At 35.2% G+C, this 23,150-nt stretch overlaps 2 protein-coding genes and 1 long non-coding RNA gene across 6 annotated transcripts; 1 reads left to right on the top strand and 2 right to left on the bottom strand.

Moving 5' to 3' along the window:
• The first annotated feature begins 1,724 nt into the window (after nucleotides 1–1,724).
• LOC145585008 (uncharacterized) lies at nucleotides 1,725–6,813 on the top strand. Of its 4 annotated transcripts, none has more exons than XR_014100502.1 (7): nucleotides 1,725–2,015; nucleotides 2,142–2,327; nucleotides 2,582–2,845; nucleotides 3,909–3,984; nucleotides 4,866–5,107; nucleotides 5,922–6,092; nucleotides 6,358–6,813. It is a non-coding gene; the product is annotated as an uncharacterized LOC145585008 (long non-coding RNA). The 4 variants fall into 4 exon arrangements; XR_014100501.1 differs by having other exon boundaries at nucleotides 3,909–3,998; XR_014100504.1 differs by lacking the exon at nucleotides 2,582–2,845.
• An 8,389-nt stretch (nucleotides 6,814–15,202) lies between these two features.
• On the bottom strand, nucleotides 15,203–15,871 carry LOC145583977 (dof zinc finger protein DOF3.4-like). The gene has a single exon (XM_081640921.1). It carries the CDS (start codon nucleotides 15,869–15,871, stop codon nucleotides 15,203–15,205), a length of 669 nt encoding a protein of 222 aa, XP_081497047.1.
• Nucleotides 15,872–16,758: 887 nt separating this feature from the next.
• On the bottom strand, nucleotides 16,759–21,735 carry LOC145585006 (lysine histidine transporter-like 8). The gene is made up of 5 exons (XM_081641777.1): nucleotides 21,127–21,735; nucleotides 19,192–19,325; nucleotides 18,603–19,030; nucleotides 18,215–18,346; nucleotides 16,759–17,391 (listed from the first exon to the last, which is right to left on the bottom strand). Exons 1-5 carry the CDS (start codon nucleotides 21,525–21,527, stop codon nucleotides 16,906–16,908), a joined length of 1,581 nt encoding a protein of 526 aa, XP_081497903.1. The 5' UTR covers nucleotides 21,528–21,735; the 3' UTR covers nucleotides 16,759–16,905.
• Nucleotides 21,736–23,150: the final 1,415 nt, after the last annotated feature.

Below are 23,150 nucleotides of genomic sequence, written 5' to 3'. Positions count from 1 at the left end.
TTAGTCAAATGCATGCGTCGACGTTGTATCTCATAGTGCAAGGATTATAACATCCTAGGCTATCTCAATTGTTGACTCGATGATGAAAGTATTTGGGTAACTTAGGCGCGGAGGCTAAGCACTTCATACTTTGTGATGCAATAAGAATTATGATAATGAGTGATCTTGATATGACAAGACGTGCTTCAACGTCATGTTAAGACTTCATGACAAAGGGTTCCTACGAGGAGGATTATTTGTCTATGTATCTATGATGTGTGTGAAAGTGACACTAAAGCTAGGCTACAAAGGCTAAGTGTATGGAATATTTTTTTTTTTTTTGAAAAGAGTCAAATAATGGTGACTCTTAGGCTAGGTAAGCTAATAATGTAGGGATCAAGCCCCCAAGTCTAGCTCTAAATGGATAGGGATGAGCATTGGAGATCCCTTGATATGATCATGTATGAATGTAAATATGAATGTGAATGAATCCATTTTTATTACGGCCGCACCTCGATGTGAGGTTGCCTACGTATCTGTTAGGAATCAGGCCAAACGTAGCTTTAGCCGAACCTTGCACAAGTATGTGTATACCTCAAAGACGCCTTTTAAGGGTTGTAACGTGGTTAGGCTAAAGGTGGAAGAAGAAAGGGATAAAGGCTCAAGACCCTAGATTAGCCCCCAAGGTGTGCAACCTTGCTTTTGAATCTTTGTATTATTATGCTTGAGGTTTCTCACTTTTGAGCTCTTTCTTTTTTATTTTTGCTCTCTCTCTTTTTTTGCTTTATCATTTTTATTTTGATAAGTGTGGGCAATCCCGATCATGCGGTCTATCACTCACTTGGCATTCATGTTTCTCAGGCACGGTACCTAGCACTTGATAAGAGATGCAATCTGAGACGTGTTCTTATCAAAGATATATTCATATCAAAGACATTGGAACACTTGCCCTTTTGCACACTTTTATTGCTATTTTATTCTTTTGAAATTTTTATAAAATCACTTAAGCTTTTATTCTTTGAAAATTGCATAAATTACACACCATCCCATCCCAAGGCTAGGTAGATGTGGGTTAAAGAAAGGTCTATCGTTAGACGAGGCTCAAAGTGGTTTTTCAAGAAAGGATTATGTATTTAAAGGGTAAAGGTGATATGATGTGGCTACAAGGAGTGCCTCAAATCATTGGTATACCTTAGTTCGACATGTTTTTTTTTTTTTTTTTTTTTTTTTTTTTTTTTTTTTTTTTAATGCAATGTAATGAAATGATCATATGCAAGAAAAGAAATGCTCATTTTATTAAAGATAAAAGAAAGATCCTACAAAATAAAATCTAAGGAAAACAAAGGGTGCCTATGCTAGACTTATTGGGGAAAGGAGGAACAAAAAAAAAGATAGAAAAAGGAGGGTCACGAGATCTTGTCGTTGAAGCTTGTCTTGTGTCTTTTGCTTGATCATCACCCAGTCTTCTTGCTAGCTAGAGGCAATGGGATCTTATTTGCTTCTATGAGATCTTGAATGAGATTTTGAAATCTGTAACATTCACTAGTAGAAAAATACAAATGAGTACCGAGTTATTGGCACCGTTTCTTAAAAACCGGTGGGAAAAAAATTAGGCGGAATTCTGTATAATAGAAATGGCACCGGTTCAAACTAAATCGGTGCCAAATTAATAAAATTGCACCGGTTTGAACCGGTGGGAATTTACTGTTAAAAAAAAAACCAGCCCTCTTATTTCTCCCTCTTTCCCCTCTTCTTTCTTTCTCTTTCCTTCTGATCGTTCTCTCTCTCTTCGCTCTCTCTCTCTCCTCCCTCCTAAACCGGATCTCTCTCGTATCTCTCAGCTCCGTCGTACCGCCGTCCATTCCACCCCGCGGCGCCACCTCTCTCTCTCCTTTCTCCTAAACTGGATCGTTCTTTCTTTCGCTCTCCTTTTCTCTTTTTGATTTCACCATACATGGCGGCGCTTTTTCTTCACCGGCGGCGATGGTAACGGGTCTATCTCTTCTCGAGTCCTCTGCTTCAGATCTTGGTTATTGGTATGTATATACTTCCCTTTTTTTGATTGTTAATTTGATTTATTTTTCAATTTCTAGGGTTTTTGTTGTTTGTAAATGTTAGATTAATTTGCTTAGTGATGGAAATTTGGTTGCATGGATGTATAGGTTTGCATGATTGTATTGTGTACAATGTTGGAGGTGATTACTGTGCAAGATTTGGCTACTCAGATTGATGTCAAATTGAAGCGCAAAACGATGTTTATCAAAGGAGTCCTTCACTGTTCGATCTGTTAAAATTAAAGCACTGAACCTGCTACTAGTGTCGATTCTCCCAGTGGCCCTATCTCTCTAGTGAGTTTTTATATAATTTCTATTTATTTGTCCAGTTTAATTGATTAATTCATTGTGATATTTAAATTCATATTTGACAAGAATATCGCATTTAATGAATGATAGTTAAGTGTCTTTAATTAGAGGAATTGATGTTATTGTTTTGAATATAATTCATTGTTTTTTGCTATGAGATTTGTTACGAGATGAGTGATTTGTTACGAGTTTTGGATGGTTTGGTTGAATCATTGAACTAATTGGCACTTTATTTATAGGGTCCATTTGTGCTGCAATCTGTTGATTTACTTTTGGATGAACCGAAATCTAATGCTTGGAGAAAAACTAAAATTGTTTGTACGATTAGTCCTTCGACGAGTAGTCTTGAAATGATATGGAAACTAGCTGAGGAAGGAATGAATGTGGCGTGATTAAATATGTCACATGGTGACCATGCTTCACATTAGAAAACCATTGATTTGGTTAGAGAATACAATGCTCACTTTGATGACAAGTTTATTTCTATAATGTTGGATACTAAGGTAATATACAATGCTCTTTATTTACTCATTAACCTGTTTCAATGCCAAATATTCGTTAGTTTTATTATTTATGCTCTTGTTTCTTGCCTGATTTTTGCTCTTATGAACTTCTGCTGTGAGGAATTCTAGCTGAACTCTTTTGAGACCTCTAGAGTTTGCATAATCTTCATGCTCTTCTATATTTTTCATGCTCTCTTTTTGCTTAGATATGAGAGAGTACTTGCATGGTTAGATCACTTAGATGCTAGTGACCAGATTTAGTGAATTTGGTGCTGTTTTGCTGTCATATTTGCTTATAAAATTTTCATTTTTGTCATCTGTTTTTTTTTTTTTTATTGAGTTGTGCCTCAAAATTTTGTTATAACATTCATAGTTTCTGCATATTTCAAAAGACAGAAAGAAAGATGATTTTTCTAAAAATCTATTTTCTTTCTTTTTTTTTTTAATGGAATACTAATAATAAGAAATTCAGAATAAAGAGGTCCTATTGGCTGTGGGAATTCAGAAGGTTGGACAGTGAGATAAGGGTATGCACGTGTATGTCTAAAAGCCTTACACTTGACTTAGTTGGTAGTTTGAGATTACGTGTATCAGTATGTACCCCATGCACAATTTTGAGGGTGGATGTATTGGAGAGGTTTCGAGTGATTCCTGTGATTGGAGAAGGGTTTGAGCCTGTTTATGTGTTGCTAACAGTGTGTTCTGTGTTTGCTAACAATGTCAGGGAGATCACTCTCCAGCCTTGATCTTTGTCTCATCTAAGCAGAAACATAGTAGTACTACTTATGTGTATATTTTGGGGGTTTAATGCTGAGCGATAGTTGTTCAATAATGTCATTTAAAATTTGTTTGATGGTTTATGACCGAATTGAATTGTTGAATTCTAATGCTATATTGTCTTTTTAAGTCTAATACAGAGTACATTTTCGCCTTTATTTCTCCTTTTCTGTAAAAATGATTATTTATGATTATAAGCAGACTTTCAGGCAGTTTACCAAACTAAGCTTTTTATTAGATTGAAATTTTAACATTTAGTTTTTAATAAAGCTCTCTGCTCTCTCAGGCCTGATCAGGAAGATTTCCTTGCTAATTAAGGGGTTCAAGCTGCGATTTTGACAAATTTGAAGATGCTAAAGCAGGTGAACTCCGTAATGTATACTTCTAAACTCATTTTTCAATGATCTAATGATATCATTTCATGTGCTTAAATGACTCACATTTAATATGTGTTGCTACCTTTTTGGATAAAAGAAAAATTAATCAGTTGTTTAGCTCAGTGCTTTATTAGTTTTTCTGAACTTTGAAAAACCTGATTTTGAATAGTGATAAGTCATAGGTTATATTAATTGTTAGGAAAGATTTCAATTATGACGTCGTTTTTTATGTTTAAGAGAGATACATCAATGTATAATTTGAACGTGCTGTACATAAATTTGGTAGAGCTATGGCGGTAAGAACTTTGTTGCTAAGGCAAGAGCTAACCTCCCATCAAAAATATTGTTTGATGAATAAATGGACAGTTAGGATTAAAAATCAGGTTTTAGGAGTGTAGCTTTACATTGAAAGAATCCGTGCATTGCCATTATAACAAATTAACAATTAAGATTGACTATCAATTTATCAAAGGCTAAAAAGAGTTGAGCTAATCATTGTTTCATCTTGTATTAGATTACATGGATTTACTTGATCGCTTATATTGGACATTCATATAGCCTCTTATAATGCAAATTATGCAATGATTGCAATCAATGGATCTTGTGTATAAAATTGATGTATTACCGATATGCTAGGATCTGGTAGAAGCATTTCAGTATAACTGTATAAGGGATGAGTTATATCTTGGCCAACACAATGTGCAACTGTCTGCACTGTGAGAACATAAGTTCTTCTGCAGTCATTTTTCAATGGTAGTGTTTACTAAGCAGTGCTATAGTGTTTTTGCCTTAATTACATGATGACTTGTACCTGCTCCCCTAATTAAATGACTTAATTAAATGATCATTGGCTGCTTTTAAAACAGGATGAGGAATTTTATCAGTTGTTGAGGCTGTTCTTGTGATCGTGGACCGAATTAATTACTACAGAACCTGATAATGCCGAGGTTATCATTGGCTGTTCTTGTGATTGTGATTGAGGAATTTTATCATTGGCTGCTTTTAAAACAAGATAGAGTCTCGTTTGCAGAAATTAATTACTACAGCCTCATCTACCGTGCTCACAAACATAACTTTCGACACATTAGATGAACTTGATAATGCTGAGGTTAGTCTCATCTTCTTATTTGTGGACTTCAGAACCTGTTTGCATCATATTGCTCATATCTAATTATATATGCTCCCCACTATAGACTGTTTTTTATGGTAAGCTTCGAGACTTACAAAAAAAAATGAGTTCATATCTTTTTCTATTCTTTAGTTATGTGCTAACTTATTCCTGCTTATTACATCTATATATGCATAGCTTTGATATCAAGTTGTGGAAAGGCCAAAGGGTTATATTTGGTCTCAAATAACGTCTTTATCACTGTATATCTCAGACATTCAGTATACTAGAACATGGAGTTTTGTTCCTTTAATTAAAATATAGAGATAAAAGGGATAATGAAACTGATAAGATTGGCAATAATGTTCTGAACAGATTCATTCATGCTCAACTATGGAGTAGTATAACAAAGGAAAGTATGCATTTGGTGTATCAATGAATTGAAACTTTGTGTCACATTCTTGAGTTTAGTCTGGAGTTTGACACTCATTTCTAAAATTATAAGCATTATAGCTTTAACATTGCTTTATGTACCTGAGTTTGACTAATTTGGTGTTAGACTTGTTTATATCTCCCAAAGGTCCAGTTATGCATGTCTTTGAAACTATTGTATTTGATAGGTCAGGTGCTGTAATATCAGGGTAAAAGCTCTTTTATTTAATCTTTTCTGCTAACATTTACACTAAATGAGCTAGTGTGATAGCTGCAAATTTGTTGGACTAGCTGTAAGATGTCATGTTTTTTATGTCCTAGTTGATAACATGCTTATTAGTCTACTGAATGCCATTGCATTTGTTTGCAATCAAAATATCAGGTGCACCCAATCAATGTTCCAAATCTTTCATCACAAAGCCCATTGACAATATCAGGAAGATACAGTGGGAAATTTCCTGAAGTTTTCAAAGCAAGAGGCATTATTGCTGACATGACATGCTATGAGTTGGATCTGAAGGTTTACAAGTCAAAGGCAATCCCTCTTGATAAAGTAAGATGTCATCCCTGTTTTATTTCTCTGGATTTTGAGTCTGTTGGAGGTTTTGCGTTGCCATTTTTTGTACATGTCATATGTGTCAATTAGCATTGTGGGATTGTTGGAACCTGGCTAACCATTAATGCAACTTAGATGATATATCTGTTTGATATTTGATATTTCATTGAATACTACTAACCATTAATGCACCTATATTCTTTTCACCTTACATTTGCTAAACTGAAACTAATTGTAGTGACTTATAATCATATTGTTTCAGTTGAGGCTGTTCTTGTGATTGTGGACCGACACACAAGTCTTGAAAAAGAGATAGCTTATGTCTTGTTCAAAACAAGGGTATATGCCTTATTCTCTGTCTATGAAACCACTACAACTTCTGCCTCGCAAGGCTGCTACTGCTGCCCTGCAGCTACTGGCTCGCAAGGCTGCTGCAGCAGCTGCTGCCTCGCAATGCTGCTGTTGCAGCTGCTGCCTCGCATCACAGCTGCTGCATGCTTCTATGCTCTTGTTGTTCTTCTGGTCTACGCTACTGCTTCTATGCTCCTGCAGATGCTGCTGCTATGCTCTACGCCACTGCTGCCAATCTGCTCTACGCTACTGTTGTAATATTATTACAGTCGGTCTGTTACAATATAAAACTATATTCTTTTTTTTTTTTTGGAATTAAAATTGTAATGTTACAGCTTTATATTAATAAAAATTATAAGTTTATATATATGTAAGTGTTTATATATCAATTTAAGTCAAAAAAATGCAAAAAAAAAAAAAAATAAAATAAAATAAAATTTATTTTTTTTGGGGCATAAAGGGCACCGGTTCTGAACCGAACCGGTGCAAAACTGTATTATTGGCACCGATTCTGAATAGAACCGGTGTTAATAACTGTGTTATTGCCACCGGTTCTAAACCGGTGGCAAAAACTCTCACTTTTTGGCATCCCTCAAATGAACACCGATTCAAAACCGGTGCTATGGGGGGTTTGAACCGGTGCTCTTTTACATTTTTCGACTAGTGATTCATCTGTGGTATGACCCTTTCCTTGATGGTACTTGCAATAAGAGTTGGGATTCCATCTTGAAGATCGCTTTTCTGGCATTGGATCTTCAGTGGGGCCCATAGGTTTGATTAATCCTCGATCATGGAGACGATCGAAAGCAACATTATAGGTCATTCCAATGGGTGTGAACTCTCTTTTGGGTTTCCTTTCAGATCCTTGATTATCCATTGCTAAGATATCATTTAGGTCAAAGGTACTAACATTGTTACTAGACTGGGTGTTTTCAGAAGAAAAAGGATTGTCGTTCTTCTTTCCTTTCCAGCCACTGTTGTTATTATTGTTAGTAGTTTTTTGTTTCGCAAGGTCATCTTCGATTTCAATACCTATGTCGTAGACGATCTTGAAAGTATTCAAGTTGTGTTGATATTTCAAATGCTTCGAATACTTGTCCTGAAGGTTCTTGATGAACATCCTTACAGACTCCTTTTCAGTAGGAACTTCAATCATATTAGCGGAAGTTTCCCTCCACCTGTTGAAGAAAGAAGTGAACCTTTCGTTTTCTTTTTGCTTTAGCATCTTGAGTTGTCTATGGTCAGTTTCATCTTGAATATTACACTTGTACCTATCAATAAAAGCATTTACAATGGCATTCCAAGTAGAGGTTTTCTCCTTGTCAAGGGAAAAGAGCCATTGTAGACAAACAGTTTCGAGTGATAAAGAAAACAGTGTATGAAAAGTTTTCTTATCTATCTCTTTAATGTTCATTATTGTCTCGAACGCTCTTAAGTGAAAGTAAGGATTATCTGTTGCCTTGAATTTAGGGATGTCACTGGCATTGAACTTCTACAGAAGAAGTTCCTTGTCCACTGAGACCCCTTGTGAGCTAATGCCCTGGAATCTATAGTCATTGGATATTTTGCTCAATCTTTCTTGCATGAGCTCCATTTGTTGTTGCCTCACAGGGTCATTGACTTGAAGAGCTATACTCTTCATCAATTCAGTTAGGTTGGCCACGTCTTTCCTAAGTTCATTAACTTCTTCTTGAGATGCCTTTATCTTCTTGGCTTTTTTTTTTCCGACTTATGGGTTTGTCAAAAAGTAGTATTTGAACAAAGGTGTTGTCCTTGATTAATCTCCCTTCTCTCCTTGACCAAGTGCTGTGAAAAGGGAAGTTATAGATACTTTTTGTTAATTATTTGACTCGAACTCTATTCAACATGTAGTAGATGGAAGGAGGTAGGAAGAATGAAGGTTGTGATATGGAGAAAGCATGTGGAGAATGGAAAGATGATGTAGATGGAAAGATATGAAATAATTAGAAATAGAATGCACCCCCAACTCAAATGACGGAAAAAACCGACTCATGCTTGAACCTAAGACATGGTCATGGTGACATATTTGACTCGCATAGGTGTGCTAAGATTAGTGAGTGTAGATGACATGTTTGACTCGCATAGACTCAATTAAGGACTAAACATGATTACTCCCTTTAATAAAAAGATTAAACTGTTTTAGCAAATTGATTAATCAGACTCGTCGTGAAGACTCGACCAAAAATACAGGCTGTCGTCAGACGACAGAACTGTCGCCAGACGCTAAGGGTCAGCGCCAAACGACGGGATCGTCGCCTGGCGCTAATCTCTAGCGCGTGGCGCCACAATCCAAATCTCTGCGCCATTCTGAAACATCGATCTGGGACTGTTTCGAGTATTTTGCTCTAAAGGGACAAGCCTAAAAGTCGTACTAAGTCAAGTTTGATCAATTTATTAGACTTTAATCATTTATAATTAATTTATTAATTAAATTAGCAAATTCCTTAGTCATTAATTAATTTATTTAACTCATTCACAAGTTAAACAAACGGTTAGGGGAAAACACATATAAGATATGCACAATAAATAATGCACAAGTAGTCATATAGTCACGATATGATGCAATAAGTTTGCAACCTAACCATGGCTCTACTTCTCTAAAGTTCGGGATATGGGTTGGTAAAAGAGGGTCCATGGTTATGAGTCCGGATGCACCGCGCGAAAGCCTTACCTTTGGAAGGGTTGGCCCGAGTGGATGGGACCCCGCGAGTTAAACTCGTTTCCACGGTTTGGTGAATTCAACAAACTCGGATGTACCCTTCGTTGCCAGGAGCGTTCGATTGGGTAGATGGAGCGTGAATCCCCAGAGGGTTATGGCCATATGTAGAACACATATGGGTTTCAAAAAAAAGGGAAAAACTCAATCAGGAAGTAAAACCGAGCAAACAGTACTAGAAAGCTAGTCGAAACAAGAAGGTAGATTTCTGGCTCGGTATTAGAAGAATTCGACGCGAGAAAATAGCGTCTGTCGCCAGACGTTGGCACTGTCGCCAGTCGAAAAGACTGTCGCTAGGCGACATCGCCATCGTTTGGCGCTGACGCTGTTTTCTCAGCGTTAATTCCTACATGCCTCGGCAGCTTTCTGTTCTTGAGTTTTTCAGTTTTATTTCGTAGTGTTATTTCGACTTTAGTTGTGAAAGATATTTCCCTAATTTCCTACGTGTAAAAATCCTATGTTTTTTACGCATTTCGGATGGTCTTTCCAATGCAGACCTTTTGATGCATATGCCAATAATGTCAATCAAAATTACGCACATGAAATACTTAGAACTTTTCGAGTCTCATCCACTCATTCTAAATCATTGCCAAAATAAATTTTAGGAATTAAAATAGAAATCCTCCCTAGTGGAGTCACCAAAACCTGTAGGGAATATTTCAAGCATCCCACACTTGAGCCCTACTATAGGTAATATTTCAAGCATCCCACACTTGAGCCCCACGGTGATCATACACTTAAGCATGGTGGCGTTCAAAGGGAAGGAAGCTAGAGTAAAAAAGTCGCTAACAAGTTTTAGGAACTTGTAAACCGTTCACAGGGTGAAGGTTACACCCCTTAACGATCCAGGAGATCGTTAACTCCAATAGGTCTAGAACCATGACTGGAAGTTCGGGGATAAAGGTACAAATCCAACCTAAAAGAGATTGAACTTGCCCTAAATAGGCCTCTACTTTATTCTTCTCGTATTCATGTGCGCTTTCTGACTAAGATGAAATCATTAGGATAACCCTAAACCTGTTTAATCTATGTTGGTTGAATTAATGCACAAACGAAACTATTTCGGTGATCACTTGAATTATAATCATATTAGCCTAAACAAGATTATTAATTATCTTATTAAGCGTGATTACAAGTACAAATTCCCTTTAAACTCGCAAGAGAGGGCGTGATCAAGCAATAACAATAAAAATATATATCAAGCAACATAATAATAAATCATCATCATCATAATCTCAATCTCAATAAAGCTTAATAATATTAGCAAGATCCTAGACATGATATTAACAAGATTAATAACAAACCCTAGCATGTCACTAAACATTAAAGATCAAATCTTTATCCCTAACATGACACTAACATGATATTAGAAAAGAAATAGGAAGCATCATAATAAAATATACATGATATTAGAAATTTTAGTTAACCCTAAACATGATACTAGGAAGCAATAAAACATCTTAACATGATACTAGGAATCAACAAAATAATCTAAGCATGATTTCTATATCAAAAAATCAATAAAGCAATTAAAGTACTTACTTCAGCCTCGTACCTCTTTCTAATAACAAAATACACACGTTAGTAACTTCAAGGAAAATAATAAAACAAAACAATTAAATTAAATAATTGAAATAGAGGTTTGGGACCAAACTCTCAGAAATTATCAACCTTTCATGTCTAGGGCGAAGGGAATTTCGAACTTGGCTAGGGCCTCGTTCCTTAGAGCTGCTCTGCTCTGCTTTGCTCTGCTGAGCCCTGCTCTGCTCTGCTCTGCTCTGCTCAAATCAAATCTACTCTGCTCTGCTCTGCACTGCTTTGCTCTATTTTCAAATAATAATTAATAATAACAATAATAATAATTAATATTCAATAATAATAATAATAATTAATATTGTATTGATGATAATAATTTATTATTTTGAATAATTATAATAATTATTAATAAAATAATTTTAATAATTATTAATATTAATGATAATTAATTTTTATTAATCATAATAATAATTAATAATAATAGTTATCATTATTAATATTTAATAATTCAAACAATTAAGAATTAATATTTAATAATATTATTAATTAATTATTTCTAATAATTATAACAATTCTTTCAAAAAAATAAATAATAATAACAATTAATAAAAATTTATTTTATAAACATTTGATATTAGAATCACAATGTGTAGAAACATTATATGTATGTGGGTATTGATTGTTAGTTCATTGAGTTGAATTATTTTTCAAACCTTTCCATACAATTTAAGAATTAAAAAAGAGGTTGTTTTCAAGTAGTACTTTGTATATCATTATTATATTTAGGGTATAAAATATATGATTAAGACAAAATTATAAGTAAAATCATTATTAATCATTAAATCATTTTATTTTAAAATTTTTGTGAGATAAATATAAGTAAACCGTTGTCTTTTATCTTTCTACTATTAACATATGTTAAATATGGTATACATATATTTATGTTTTCACTCACCTAAATCAATGGTATATGCACTTAGTAATAGTAGTAATAATAATAATAACAACAACATTAATAATAATAACATTAATAATAGTATTAATAATAATATTATTAATAATAATAATAACAACAACATTAATAATAATAATAATAGTAATAATAGTAGTAGTAATAATAATAATAATAATAATAATAATAATAATAATAATAACAACATTAATAATAATAACATTAATAATAGTATTAATAATAATGTTGAAATCTGCTCTGCTCGGCTCGACTCTTCTCTGCTCTGCTATCCTGAAATCTGCTATGCTGAAATTTAATCTGCTCTGCTCTGTTGACCCCTGCTCTGCTCTGCCCAGAAGCTCAAAAGAATAGGGCCTAGGTGTGTCTAGAACTTGTGAATGTGGAATTTTGTATTTTGTAAAAAGGGGAAGGTTTAGAAAAAGAAGAGAAAGAGAAAGCTCCTAGCTTTTGAGAGAAGAGAATAGATGATTGATTGTGAATTGTAGATGATTGAAAACATGAAAATTTGACCCCTATTTATAGGAAAAACAGCACGGGATAAAAAAAAAATCATATTCGGAATTAAATACCTCATATCGCCAACGACAGGATTCAACGCTAGACGACAAGTTCGTCGCCAGGCGACGAAAGTCAGCGTCAGGCGACAACTCTGTCGTCTCTCGCTGGTTCAAAAGTACAACGCGCTTTTACACGCGGAATCACTTTTTAAACCGGTTACAGGTAATTCTGCGTCCAAGCAGTTTTAAAATCAGATTTAATATATTTTATTCAAAATAAAACATTTTTTTTTCTTTTTAAAAAAAAAATAATTATCAATCCTAATTTTATTAGAATTAAATAGAACCTTCTAGATATTCCTAGAAGATCAAAATCAATCCTAATTACTTTTGGAATAATAATTAATAGGCCATCTTTTTTCTTTTTTTCAAAAAAAAATAATTATCAATCCTAATCTTATTAGAATTAAAGAGAACCTTCTAGATATTCCTAGAAGATCAAAATCAATCCTAATTACTTTAGGAATAATAATTAATAGGCCCTCCTCTAGATCATTGGGCCACATTTAAAATCATTGGGCCTAATTTAATTTAATCAATAACTTCCTCATAATTCATCGGAATTGGGCTTATAATATATCATTAGAAAACTCTTTTCAAGCCCAATCCAACTACACTATTATTGGACTCTTATCATGGACCAAACCAAATTGGACTGGCTATTTTTATATAAATAGAGTGAAAGAAGAAACATTTTTGAAAACAGAAAGAGAGATATTTTAATAAAAACATCCACATCACTAAACCTTTCACACTTTCGCTTTGTTCGATAATCAAATGACATGAAAGGTATTCATCACTGGGTTTGGTTTTGGGGAGACACATTTGGGTGTCTACACAAGTGTTTGTATAGTTTGGACATGCATCATGGGAATTAAGTGGAAAGTTGGTTACTACTCGTAGTTTATTTCATTGCATGAACTTTGAACTTTCTTAAACTTTTGTTTGGGTTATTTATTTATTTGTTATTTTGGTTTAAATAAAGGACCTTAATGGTTCAATTTGTAAGACTTAATTTAGATTTGCATTTGGACTTTATTTTAAGGGAAAGTTGGAAAATAACACCACAAATTTTGCAAAAAATGGATTATAACACCAGAAAATCTCAAACATTTATTTTAGCACCACAAAAAAATCCAAAAATTGGATTTCACCGCCATCTAACGGATTCTTGGATGGAATCCGTTAGTGGGGCTAACCCTAAACACGTGTCACTCATCGATTTGTTTTTAAAAAAAGATTGATAAAAATAAAAACAAAAATTAAAAACCTAACCCTACCCATCCACACCACCACCACTGCCAGTGCCGGCAGCCCAACCCCAGCCGTCGGCACTCCCTGCCTCACCTTCACCATCGAAACTAGCCCAACCACCACTCTTAAAACCAGCGACTTATTACCTTCCCCTTTTCCCCCTCACGGAAAACCAGCCAGCATTTTCCTACCACCGCACAAAACCACACCTCCTATCCTCCACCCTTGAAACGACGAAATTGGCCATGGAAATCGACCAATCTGGATTTCCATGGTCGATTTTGGCTGTTTTAGGGTGAAGGGTTTCCATGGTTGGTTTTCATGGCCGAGTTCCATTCTGGGTTTCCATGGTCGGTTTCGGTGGCTATGATGATGCGTCGTGTCGATATGTGAGGTGGTTGCGGGGGCTAGGGTAGTTTGAGTTTTGTGGTGTTATAATCCTATATTTGAGAAATTTGTGGTGTTGTTTTCTAATTTTTTTTCTTCTTATTTTAATTTAGTTTTTCTGTTGCTAAATTCTGATTTTGCCAACACATGGTATTACGTCAGTAATTCTCTTACATTTTATGAAAGTTACTTACAGGTTGAATGATAGAATTATTGAAGTGTTACAAGTGGTATAAAAATGGTAATGGATACAGTTAGGTTAAATCGTTGTCTTCCTTAATAGTTTGTTTTGCAGCAAAATCTTATCACGAAGTTTAATTAACACATCAACTACAGTTCTTGACAAATTATTTACACATACAAGATGTGTATCAACAAAATTCTTTATTGCTTAAATTTTAACATTTTTATAGAAAGACAAATTTATTGCATATATTGGACTCCTATTCTTATAAACCACCATACGAGAGGTAATAGAAACTATTGTTTTAATAGGACGTTTTATTCTATTGTGTTTACTAAAATTTATTTAAACAATTAATTTTTTGTGGTTGTCGAAACCCATATTCAGCTTACAACATAATTTATAATTTTTTATGCGACTGACCACACTGTGTGGTCTGCTAACACACGAGTAACTCCTGATCAGGTAACTCATGACCGACCGAATAACCCCTGATCAAGCAACTCCTGACTAATTGAGTAACCTCTGACTGACCGAGTAACTTCTGACCAAGTAACCTCCGACTGAGCAACTCCTGACTAACTGAATAACCCCTTACTGATCGTGTAACCCTTAACCAAGTAAACCCTGACTAACTGAGTAACCTATAATCGAGTGAGTAACCCCTGACCGAGTAAGTAACCCCTGAACAAGTAACCCTGACCACATATGAAACTTTGTGTTCAGCATAAGCTAGACATTGTAGCTATATATGTAGACTCTCATGATCATAAAAGATTTCGAGAAGCATGGCGATCTTATCTAATTTATGCCTTTCAATACACAAGTGATTGTTCGATCATATGATTCGTATCATTCACGTAATTACCGCTGCATTATTTAAAATCGTAGTTAAAGTAACGAAGATTAAGAAATATTAGGATACTATTATCCACAAAAACAAGCATTATCCACTCTCTAAACACTAAACCATGAACACATTGACCCAAGTTTAGGGAACATCCTCTACAAAGATATCTTATGCTCATCACACCCCAATAAAACTACCAATTGGAAACCGAAGTAACACATTTCGAGGGTAAAAAAGTTTATCATCCTAGGGAAGGTAAAAGACACAGTAAAAAAATTTCACTCTAAACCTTTACCAGACGTTGATATTGCCAGGTCAGACCAACCAAAGCAATCAGAATCGTCCATGCCATCTCCATTACCAAACTGCCACGTGTTAGTACCGTCATTCTGACCCATAACATGAGTCTCATCATTCATACTCATGGATCCTCCAAACCCGAACCCGATATCAGCAAATCCAGATGACCCGATATCAAAGCCGAGCCCGAGCCCGTACCCGGGCAACCCCGTAAACATTCCACCATTTACACGATTAGCATTATTATTAGTAGTGGTGGCAGTGGTAGTCAGTAAAGAAGTGAAACTCGTTTCATCATTCAAGTCCAATTCCAAGTCATCATTGTTCCGTAGCTGCGAAATCATTTCCGCCGTTTTGACACCCGCGGGTGCAGAAGAGAGTGGAAATGAGGTGGCGGAGGAGGAAGACGAGGGGGAGGAGCGAGAACGCTTGGACTTCTTACGAGTGCCACCGCCAACAGGGACATTGCGGAGAGTACCACCGCGAGTCCAAAAGCGGCGGCAAGACTTACAAAAGTAGCGAGGTTGAGATAAGTTGTAGTTATTGTAGTAACAGAATTTTGTGTTGGTTGAGTCGCAACGTGGGCATGGCAGATTTTCTGGCTCGTGCCGTGGTTCGACACCGCAGCCTTCTACCTCCGCGTTCATTGTTTGTGGATGTGATTTTGGGAGAAGAGAGGGTGAGAGAGAGGGGTATGTGAGGGAATGAGTGAGTTGCTTAGGGAGGAGGGTTTTGTTATGGGGTTTGGGGGACAAAGTGTGAAGAAGGGAATGATACGGTTTTTGGAATGTTAGTGTGAATTGGAGTGGATGTTTTGTTTATTATTGTACTCTATTGGATTAACAGCATCCAGTCAAAATTGCACTTTTTAAATAATGTTGGTTTGTTAGTGTGTTCGATTGGTACTGTTGCGGTTAAATATCATCATGATTCATGCATCCTAGATTTCCATCTCCTAGTATGGTTTTATTATAACTATGTAATAATCTTGTTATAGGTGATGGAAATTCAAACATTAGCGGTTGTTGCTCTCTTCAAGAAAAAAAAAAAAATAAATAAAAACAATAAAAAGATTATTGATAACATGAATATTGTAATTTCCTAGTTCTTAATTAGCTTGGTGATAGTGTTCAAAAATATCCTTAATTTTGCTATACTTTTTATTAACCAAAGTTATTTTGGATAGAAAATTTAAATTATACTACATTGGTCTCGAATTAACCATGATAAGGTTAATCTACTAGACTACTACCTACAAAATATAATATAAAAATTCCACAATTCATTGAGTCACCATGTATAAGTGTTTTTTTTTTCTCCAAATATAACTCACTTCACAACAAGTCAACAAATGCTATTAAAAACACCTTACAGTCTTTGTTGAGTTTAAGGTGATGGAGCACATGAGTAATGATATTGCTCTCCACCTCATATCCTTGTGGTTTAGGGATCAAATTCCATAAATCCATTCGAGGGATAATTGGATTAATAACTGGAATACTAGAGAGCATAGAAAACAATCGTGAAGACATAATGTGAAAATACCTTACATATATAAAAGCAAAAATAAATCAAAAGCATCCTCAAAATTTACATATTACACAAATTATCAAGAAGCAAAACAGCGTGGTCTGCGCCCTTGTGGCGCACGTACAAATATAGCAGTTGGCAAGTCCTACTATTAGTTTGGCTTAAAGAACTTTAACTTGAGTCCACTAGTAACAATGCTCCAAATTCCTCCAATTGAAAACGCGAGACTGAAAGCAATTCCAATCCATCCTAGGATCCAATTCAAATACCAACTGCAACTGTGTTTCGGGGGCTGCTTAAGGAGCACCCACATGAAACAGGGGTAAGCAAATGTGACAGGGAGAGTGAGCCCTCCCAACAAGCCAGCAAGGCTTGATAGGAAAGGGAATGCCACGCCTATAAGGAGATTGACAAATCCGTAGAAAACTCTGAAACTGGACCTAACCCATACTGAGCATGGGCGATTAGTCCTGCTTGTATAGCTGGCTTCGAAGCTGTCAAAAACAGGCATGGAGTATATCTGGAAGCTGCTCAAGCAGCTGAATACGACCAAAAGGAAAGTCATTGCTAGTAGTCCTCGAGCAATGTCATGACTATGGAATGCATATATAGCGGTGAGCATCCCCCCTGAAGGCATCTGTAAGAGGGAAATGCACTTAGTTCATATTTTTGACAGAACATCATGAATGAAAGCAATAAGATCATATAATCAATTAATCAGTAGATCATCATAATAAATTTTCAATCATAATATTATGTGAATCTGTCTAGATCTGACATAATTTTCAACTCCAGCTTTTGTTATTAAGTGGTCAAAAGACATGATATAATGTACGAATATCAGATCTATGAGAAAGTAAGTAGGTATTCTCATGAGATGAAGTATTCACATGAATATCAAATAGAAACAGGAAGCATAGTTTTACCAAATAGCAGGGAAGGTCCTGCATTATGGGTACAATCATGTAAGTGCCTTAAATTCATATCCTTAATCAGAAAAGCAGTGATGCCTTTTGATGCCGACTTAATTTCTCAGTAGCAAAGTGCAGGCCATAGCATGCTGACATGCTGACACAGATTGTGGAAGATAAATTTTAAAACATTTGAGCTGCTAGTTCTAATCTAGAGTGCAGTTAATGCAAACAAAACTCTAATTCTGCTTGAAAGACAATCTAGTTTATATGTAAATTATGGTAGCGTTCAAGAATTTCCACAGATTATCTTAATCAAATCCACCCTATAAATTGATATTGAGTATTGACTCTCTCAAGTCTAAACTAACAAAGAAGAAAAGTGAACTTCTAATATAAGATTCCATTTGTTGCGTGATCTTATTCAAATTATCAGAGTCGGCATGATTTTTATTCACTATGAATCCATGAATCCCTTCAGGTGATCTGAATAATAATTATATATATATAGATACACAAAGTTATTAGATATGTAGAAGCCAGACTTACAAGGTTCCCGTACGCCCAATATCCTCCAATTGCTATGGGAAAGAGGCACATGGCAATGAAAAAATACGCAACTTTAGCTCCCTTCCACATTGGTACATGAGCTGGATGCTTAAACGTTGATGGCATTGTAGCCTGAAACAGCCATGTCATGAGCTTAAATGTACAAAATCATCAAAATCAAGTTCACAAAGTTATTAGATACATTCTAACTACTGCACAAGATTTTCTTTGTCACTTTTGATTTCACATGCTTTATGTGATCATGCTATAGTCCGCTGCTGTCAATTTAGAAATCTTTTTTTTAAGTACAAGAGCTACGAAATTGGATACATTAGAGACAGAAAACAATATTATGACATCACTGTTTTAAAGCTGAAGAAATCCATACCTGGATCTCCAAGACTAAATTGTGGCCCCTGAATGCAAAGGCTATTATTCCAAGAGCATTGAGAACTGAAAACAAGGAAGCTGTTGCAGATGGAAATGAGACTGGCTCATACGAGATTTGTGGTGGCCTACGTTGACTTACGGAAAGCACCCAAACCATGGTAGAGTAGGTGATAGCAGTGACTGCCCCAACAAGCGAGAGTCCAGCTATTGAATTAAGATTTGGAAGCTGAGATAGAACGATGCACAATGAAGTGAAAACCAGGTACCATTCAACTGTAGTCAGAGGATTTGATGAGCAAAGTGGTCCACAAACTATTTCAAAAAAAAGTTTCATTGTCTCCCCTCCGACCAGTATCAGAGCAGTTGCAGTTCCAGCAGACAAATATACAGTTGGAAAGAGTGCAAGCCATACACCAAGCTTTTTCCCTACGTTACAAAGAATGATTTGAGGTAATTAGCTGAGAAGCTATTGAAGTCTGACAGTCGTCAATGTGAAATGAAGAATGCTAGATATTATACTGATTAGGACCAGAATTCGTTTTCCATTTTCAATAAGAGGTGACTGCACAAAATGTACGAAAGCATACCAAATGCAGCTTCTGCCAGTTCAACGTATCTGTTATATCTTTTCCCAGGCACGGCTTCATGTAGCTGAACGAGAATCCACAGCGTGTAGAGTTGCCAAAAGTAGGCTATGGTCAATGCAAATATACCCCAACCCCTGCAATACATTGAAATGAAGCATTGAGACAGATATCTTTCTTACTTTCAACTATAAGAAACTATTTTGGTCACATCAAATTGTGAGGCAATGTAATACTTCTGTTACAATGTAATTAGCTTAAAGGGACAAAAAGGTGCATGTAAGCAATAAAATTCAGAGATCATTTTAGATAAAATCTACGTATTTAAGATGTTCATGTAATTGCAATAACATCAACCATTTTACTACAAGGTTTCTGCTGGCATTTAGAAGTAGGCAACCATATCATCCAAACCAGCTATTTCTGCAATAAATCTGAGTCCATGATTCGTAAGGTGTTATTGAGATACAGACAACATACTTATAATGTTACGTTTTCACTACCAATTTCAAATAAAAACCTTCATTTGTAAAGTCAAGTCATAGAATAAGGTTATGTTTTCGGTTTTCCACAGCTTACTTGTGTTTTTTTAGCAAAGGAGAAGAGAGCCTAAATCATTATTCTATACAAATCATTGCATACAGTTTCAAATGAACTACACTATTAACAGTCATTGCAATTGCACAATTCAAGGTGTTCGAAGCTAATAATATCTTAAGAATCCATGCCAAATATGTAGTACTATTTTAAGGATTACTTAGGAAAAGTGAAAAAGTAAAAAGGTCTACAATTTGTACCAAAGTCAGACAAATTTGCAAAGGTGTTAAAAGCACATCATTGTTATCACTAAACAGAACAATATCATAATTTGGCATAAACAAAAACAATAACAAAAACAAAAACAGAAAAAAATAAAATAAAGTTTATATTTTGACCAGAAATTGAGAATGTGAACCTAAATGGTCCCCTCATTCAAATAGCAACATTGAAACAAAATCATTACTGGTCCCGGTAATTGGCAACAGCAAGTCAAAAATCATGGGAGGTATGCAGAAAGCAAAAGCTGGGTGTGATATAACTTAATCATTTTGTTAATCCAATCATCATCTTTCTTCTTATTTTTCTTTTTTCTACCATTAAAAGAAATATATAGATTAATATCATCCAAAAAGCATAAAGAACATCCCCACTTCTTGTTCACTTTAATTAGATTAAGCATGCTTAATTACACTCCATGATTAGAGCTTATTAGCAACAAAAACTGGAAAATTAAATTTGATGAAGGAATTAAAATGAGTATTTACAGTATATTTTAATAACCTCGTTAATTTTTCGTTGCAACAAAGGGGTATTACTTGTGAGATAATAAAAATTCCTTTGTTATAGATTAAAATTAATGGGGTAGTAAAATTGACAATTTTCACTGAACATCCTATTATATTATTCCGAAATCCGAAGTAACGGAACTAATTCTAAAGGAAGAGAGTACATGTTTGTACAACCAAATAATCACATGATTGATATTTGACCAACAAATAGTTAGACTCTTACTTTGTTAGAGAGGTGAGAATCAATACATGTGGTCCTTCAGAGTTTCAGATATACAAGTACCCTTTTATGTTACCATTTGTACAAGTGTGCCACTGTAAAAATTCTTGCAATAAATTGGAATCTACAATTATTTCAGGGAAATTAACTTTCAAAAATCAGATATTACCAGTAATTTATTTCATGCACCAAATTCAGACAAATCAATATTCTTGCAGGGTTCAAATTACACTGTTCCTTGACTACAATTGTCTGACCGAGGGAGTAAATGACAAACAATTAAGCACCCAAATTAATAATAAAACACCCACAAAATTCCAAACTCAAAAATAAGAATTAAAATTCAAAAAAAAAAAAAAAAAAGGTTAAAAGGAGAAAAAAAGAAATTACCATCCAAGAAAAGAGAAGGCAACAGGAAGAACAAGAGCTTGAAACCCAACACCAGCATTAAGGTTATGAAACGCAGCGTAATGAGCATTACCATTTCTAGACTCAGTAATAGGAAGCCAAGCATCTTGTGGGTTAAGCTTAGTTAAATGACCAACTTCTTCTAAATAACCTTTCATATTAACCAACACCCTTTTCATGGGTGTTCCAATAGGACTTAAAAACCTTGGTGAAATAAATGAAGTGGGTGTCCATGCTGCAGACTTGGACTCTTTCGCCGCCGCACCACCCGCAGTTGGTGGCCTCGGAGAGCGTTGTCCGGTGGGTGTTAGTATCTCTGGTGTTGACGTTGCCCGCGGTGTTGCTGGGATTGAAATAAGCTCAGTTTCTAGCCTTTCATCCATTAGTTTGTGTAATGTATTGGTATCGTATTTTGAAGTAGCAGAGTTTGTTTGAGTTTGGTTTTCTATAAAGGGAAGGGGGGAGTGGTATGGTATAGGGGAGTGTGGGAGTGGAGAGAGAGTGTAGTGGGAAACAATGAAAAAGTGTTGTGTACGAGATAAAATTAAAGGGATTCGATGCAAGTGTAGGAGGAGCTGTGACTGAACAGCAGATACTTTGTTCGTTTTCTTTTTTTTTAATGTTGAATATTTCACGCTTATTAATACATGCATTATTTTTTTTTGTTTAAATATCTTGTACTCCATATCATTAGTACTAGTTTCTAGTCTTTCACCCATTTGTTACCATTTCTTTTCACGAGTGTATCTAGGCGTATAGGGTCTATTTATTTGACATGCACATAAGAGAGCAATTTGAGATTCGGTGATACATTTTCTCTCTCTTAATGCCTTAATGGTACAGTGATATATTTTTGTGTACTATTATGCATGTAGTGGTATTTTTTTCCATCATATTTTCCACCCTCATGTTCCCATTATTTACAAAAATGACATCCTATTTACATGCCAAATACATAAGCCCTATGCACCAATACTTCTCCTCTTTTTACTATCTATTTTAGACTCTTACTTTGTTAGTATCTTTAATAATGTTTAGTGTTTTAGTAAAACTAGTCCAGACCCACCGCGCGCGATGTGCGCGGTCCAATTTGCAAAACGTGATGGAAGTCATACGGGGTATCTAAGGAAAATAGTATCGACTCTCGCGTGTGCGATGTGTGTGGTCCAATTTGTAAAATGCGATGCAAGAAATAATCGTCAACTATAATGATGGAGTTCCGATTTTATTTTCTTTGGGCATATTGAAATTGTTAAGAGTGTACGATTGTGATTTATTGATACGAGTATCAATGATGATTTCAAAGACTTGATCAACAAACATCAACAAAGCTTGTCCCTAAACATTGATGCGTCCATGGCTAGCAACTCACACTACCTTGGACATCAAGATAAGTCCACGATTTGCATGGTGGCAATTCTTGGTGTTCTTGAACACGTTTGAGTTTTCTTTATCTCTTCTTGAAGATTCTTGAAGATTTCTTGAGGGTTCTTGAAGATTCTTGGAAGTTTATTGAAACTTCTTTAAATTGCTTTCGTATTTTGCTTTTAGGTTTTTACCTTTCACTTGAAAGGGTGATTTTCTTGGTTTAAGCATTAGGATTCTTTAAAGCTATTTTAGTTAAGTTGTTAATATATTTTGTTAGTTAGTTTATTTGATTTTAGGTGTGAGGAAATCTGGGAAAAAGCGTGGGAAACTTTCCTAAATTAGTTTAGGAAATCTTATCGAATCTAAGGATGATTTGGGAAGGTAGTTGGAGATTATTTGCACGTCCAGAGGACATTTGCGCGTAGCTTGGAATCCAAGCTAGTTTAGGAATTCTACTTGTACTAGAATTCTTTGGACGAGTACTAGTTTGTTTTATCCTAAAATTCTACTTGTTCCAGGATAGAATTAACTATAAAGATTCATTGTAATCCCATACACAAATATTCAGATTCATTTCTTAAGTTGCATACTTGAGTTTTGGTTGACTGCCATCAATTGCTGTTGTGCTTTTTTTAGTT

The sequence above is a fragment of the Chenopodium album genome, chromosome 16, assembly GCF_948465745.1.
Source record: "Chenopodium album chromosome 16, dcCheAlbu1.1, whole genome shotgun sequence".
Lineage (NCBI taxonomy): Eukaryota > Viridiplantae > Streptophyta > Magnoliopsida > Caryophyllales > Amaranthaceae > Chenopodium > Chenopodium album.
The sequence above is the reverse complement of the archived record's forward strand: the minus strand, read 5'-3'. Positions and strand labels throughout refer to the sequence as shown.

Excerpts from the sequence above, each read along its gene's own strand:
- LOC145583977 (XM_081640921.1), bottom strand. The coding sequence starts at position 15,871 with ATGAACGCGGAGGTAGAAGGCTGCGGTGTCGAACCACGGCACGAGCCA.
- LOC145585006 (XM_081641777.1), bottom strand. The coding sequence starts at position 21,527 with ATGGATGAAAGGCTAGAAACTGAGCTTATTTCAATCCCAGCAACACCG. Across the intron at positions 19,326-21,126 it reads GCCTTCTCTTTTCTTGGATG|GGGTTGGGGTATATTTGCAT; the intron begins GTAATTTCTTTT and ends AATGTATTGCAG. Across the intron at positions 18,347-18,602 it reads ATTTAGTCTTGGAGATCCAG|GCTACAATGCCATCAACGTT; the intron begins GTATGGATTTCT and ends TGGCTGTTTCAG.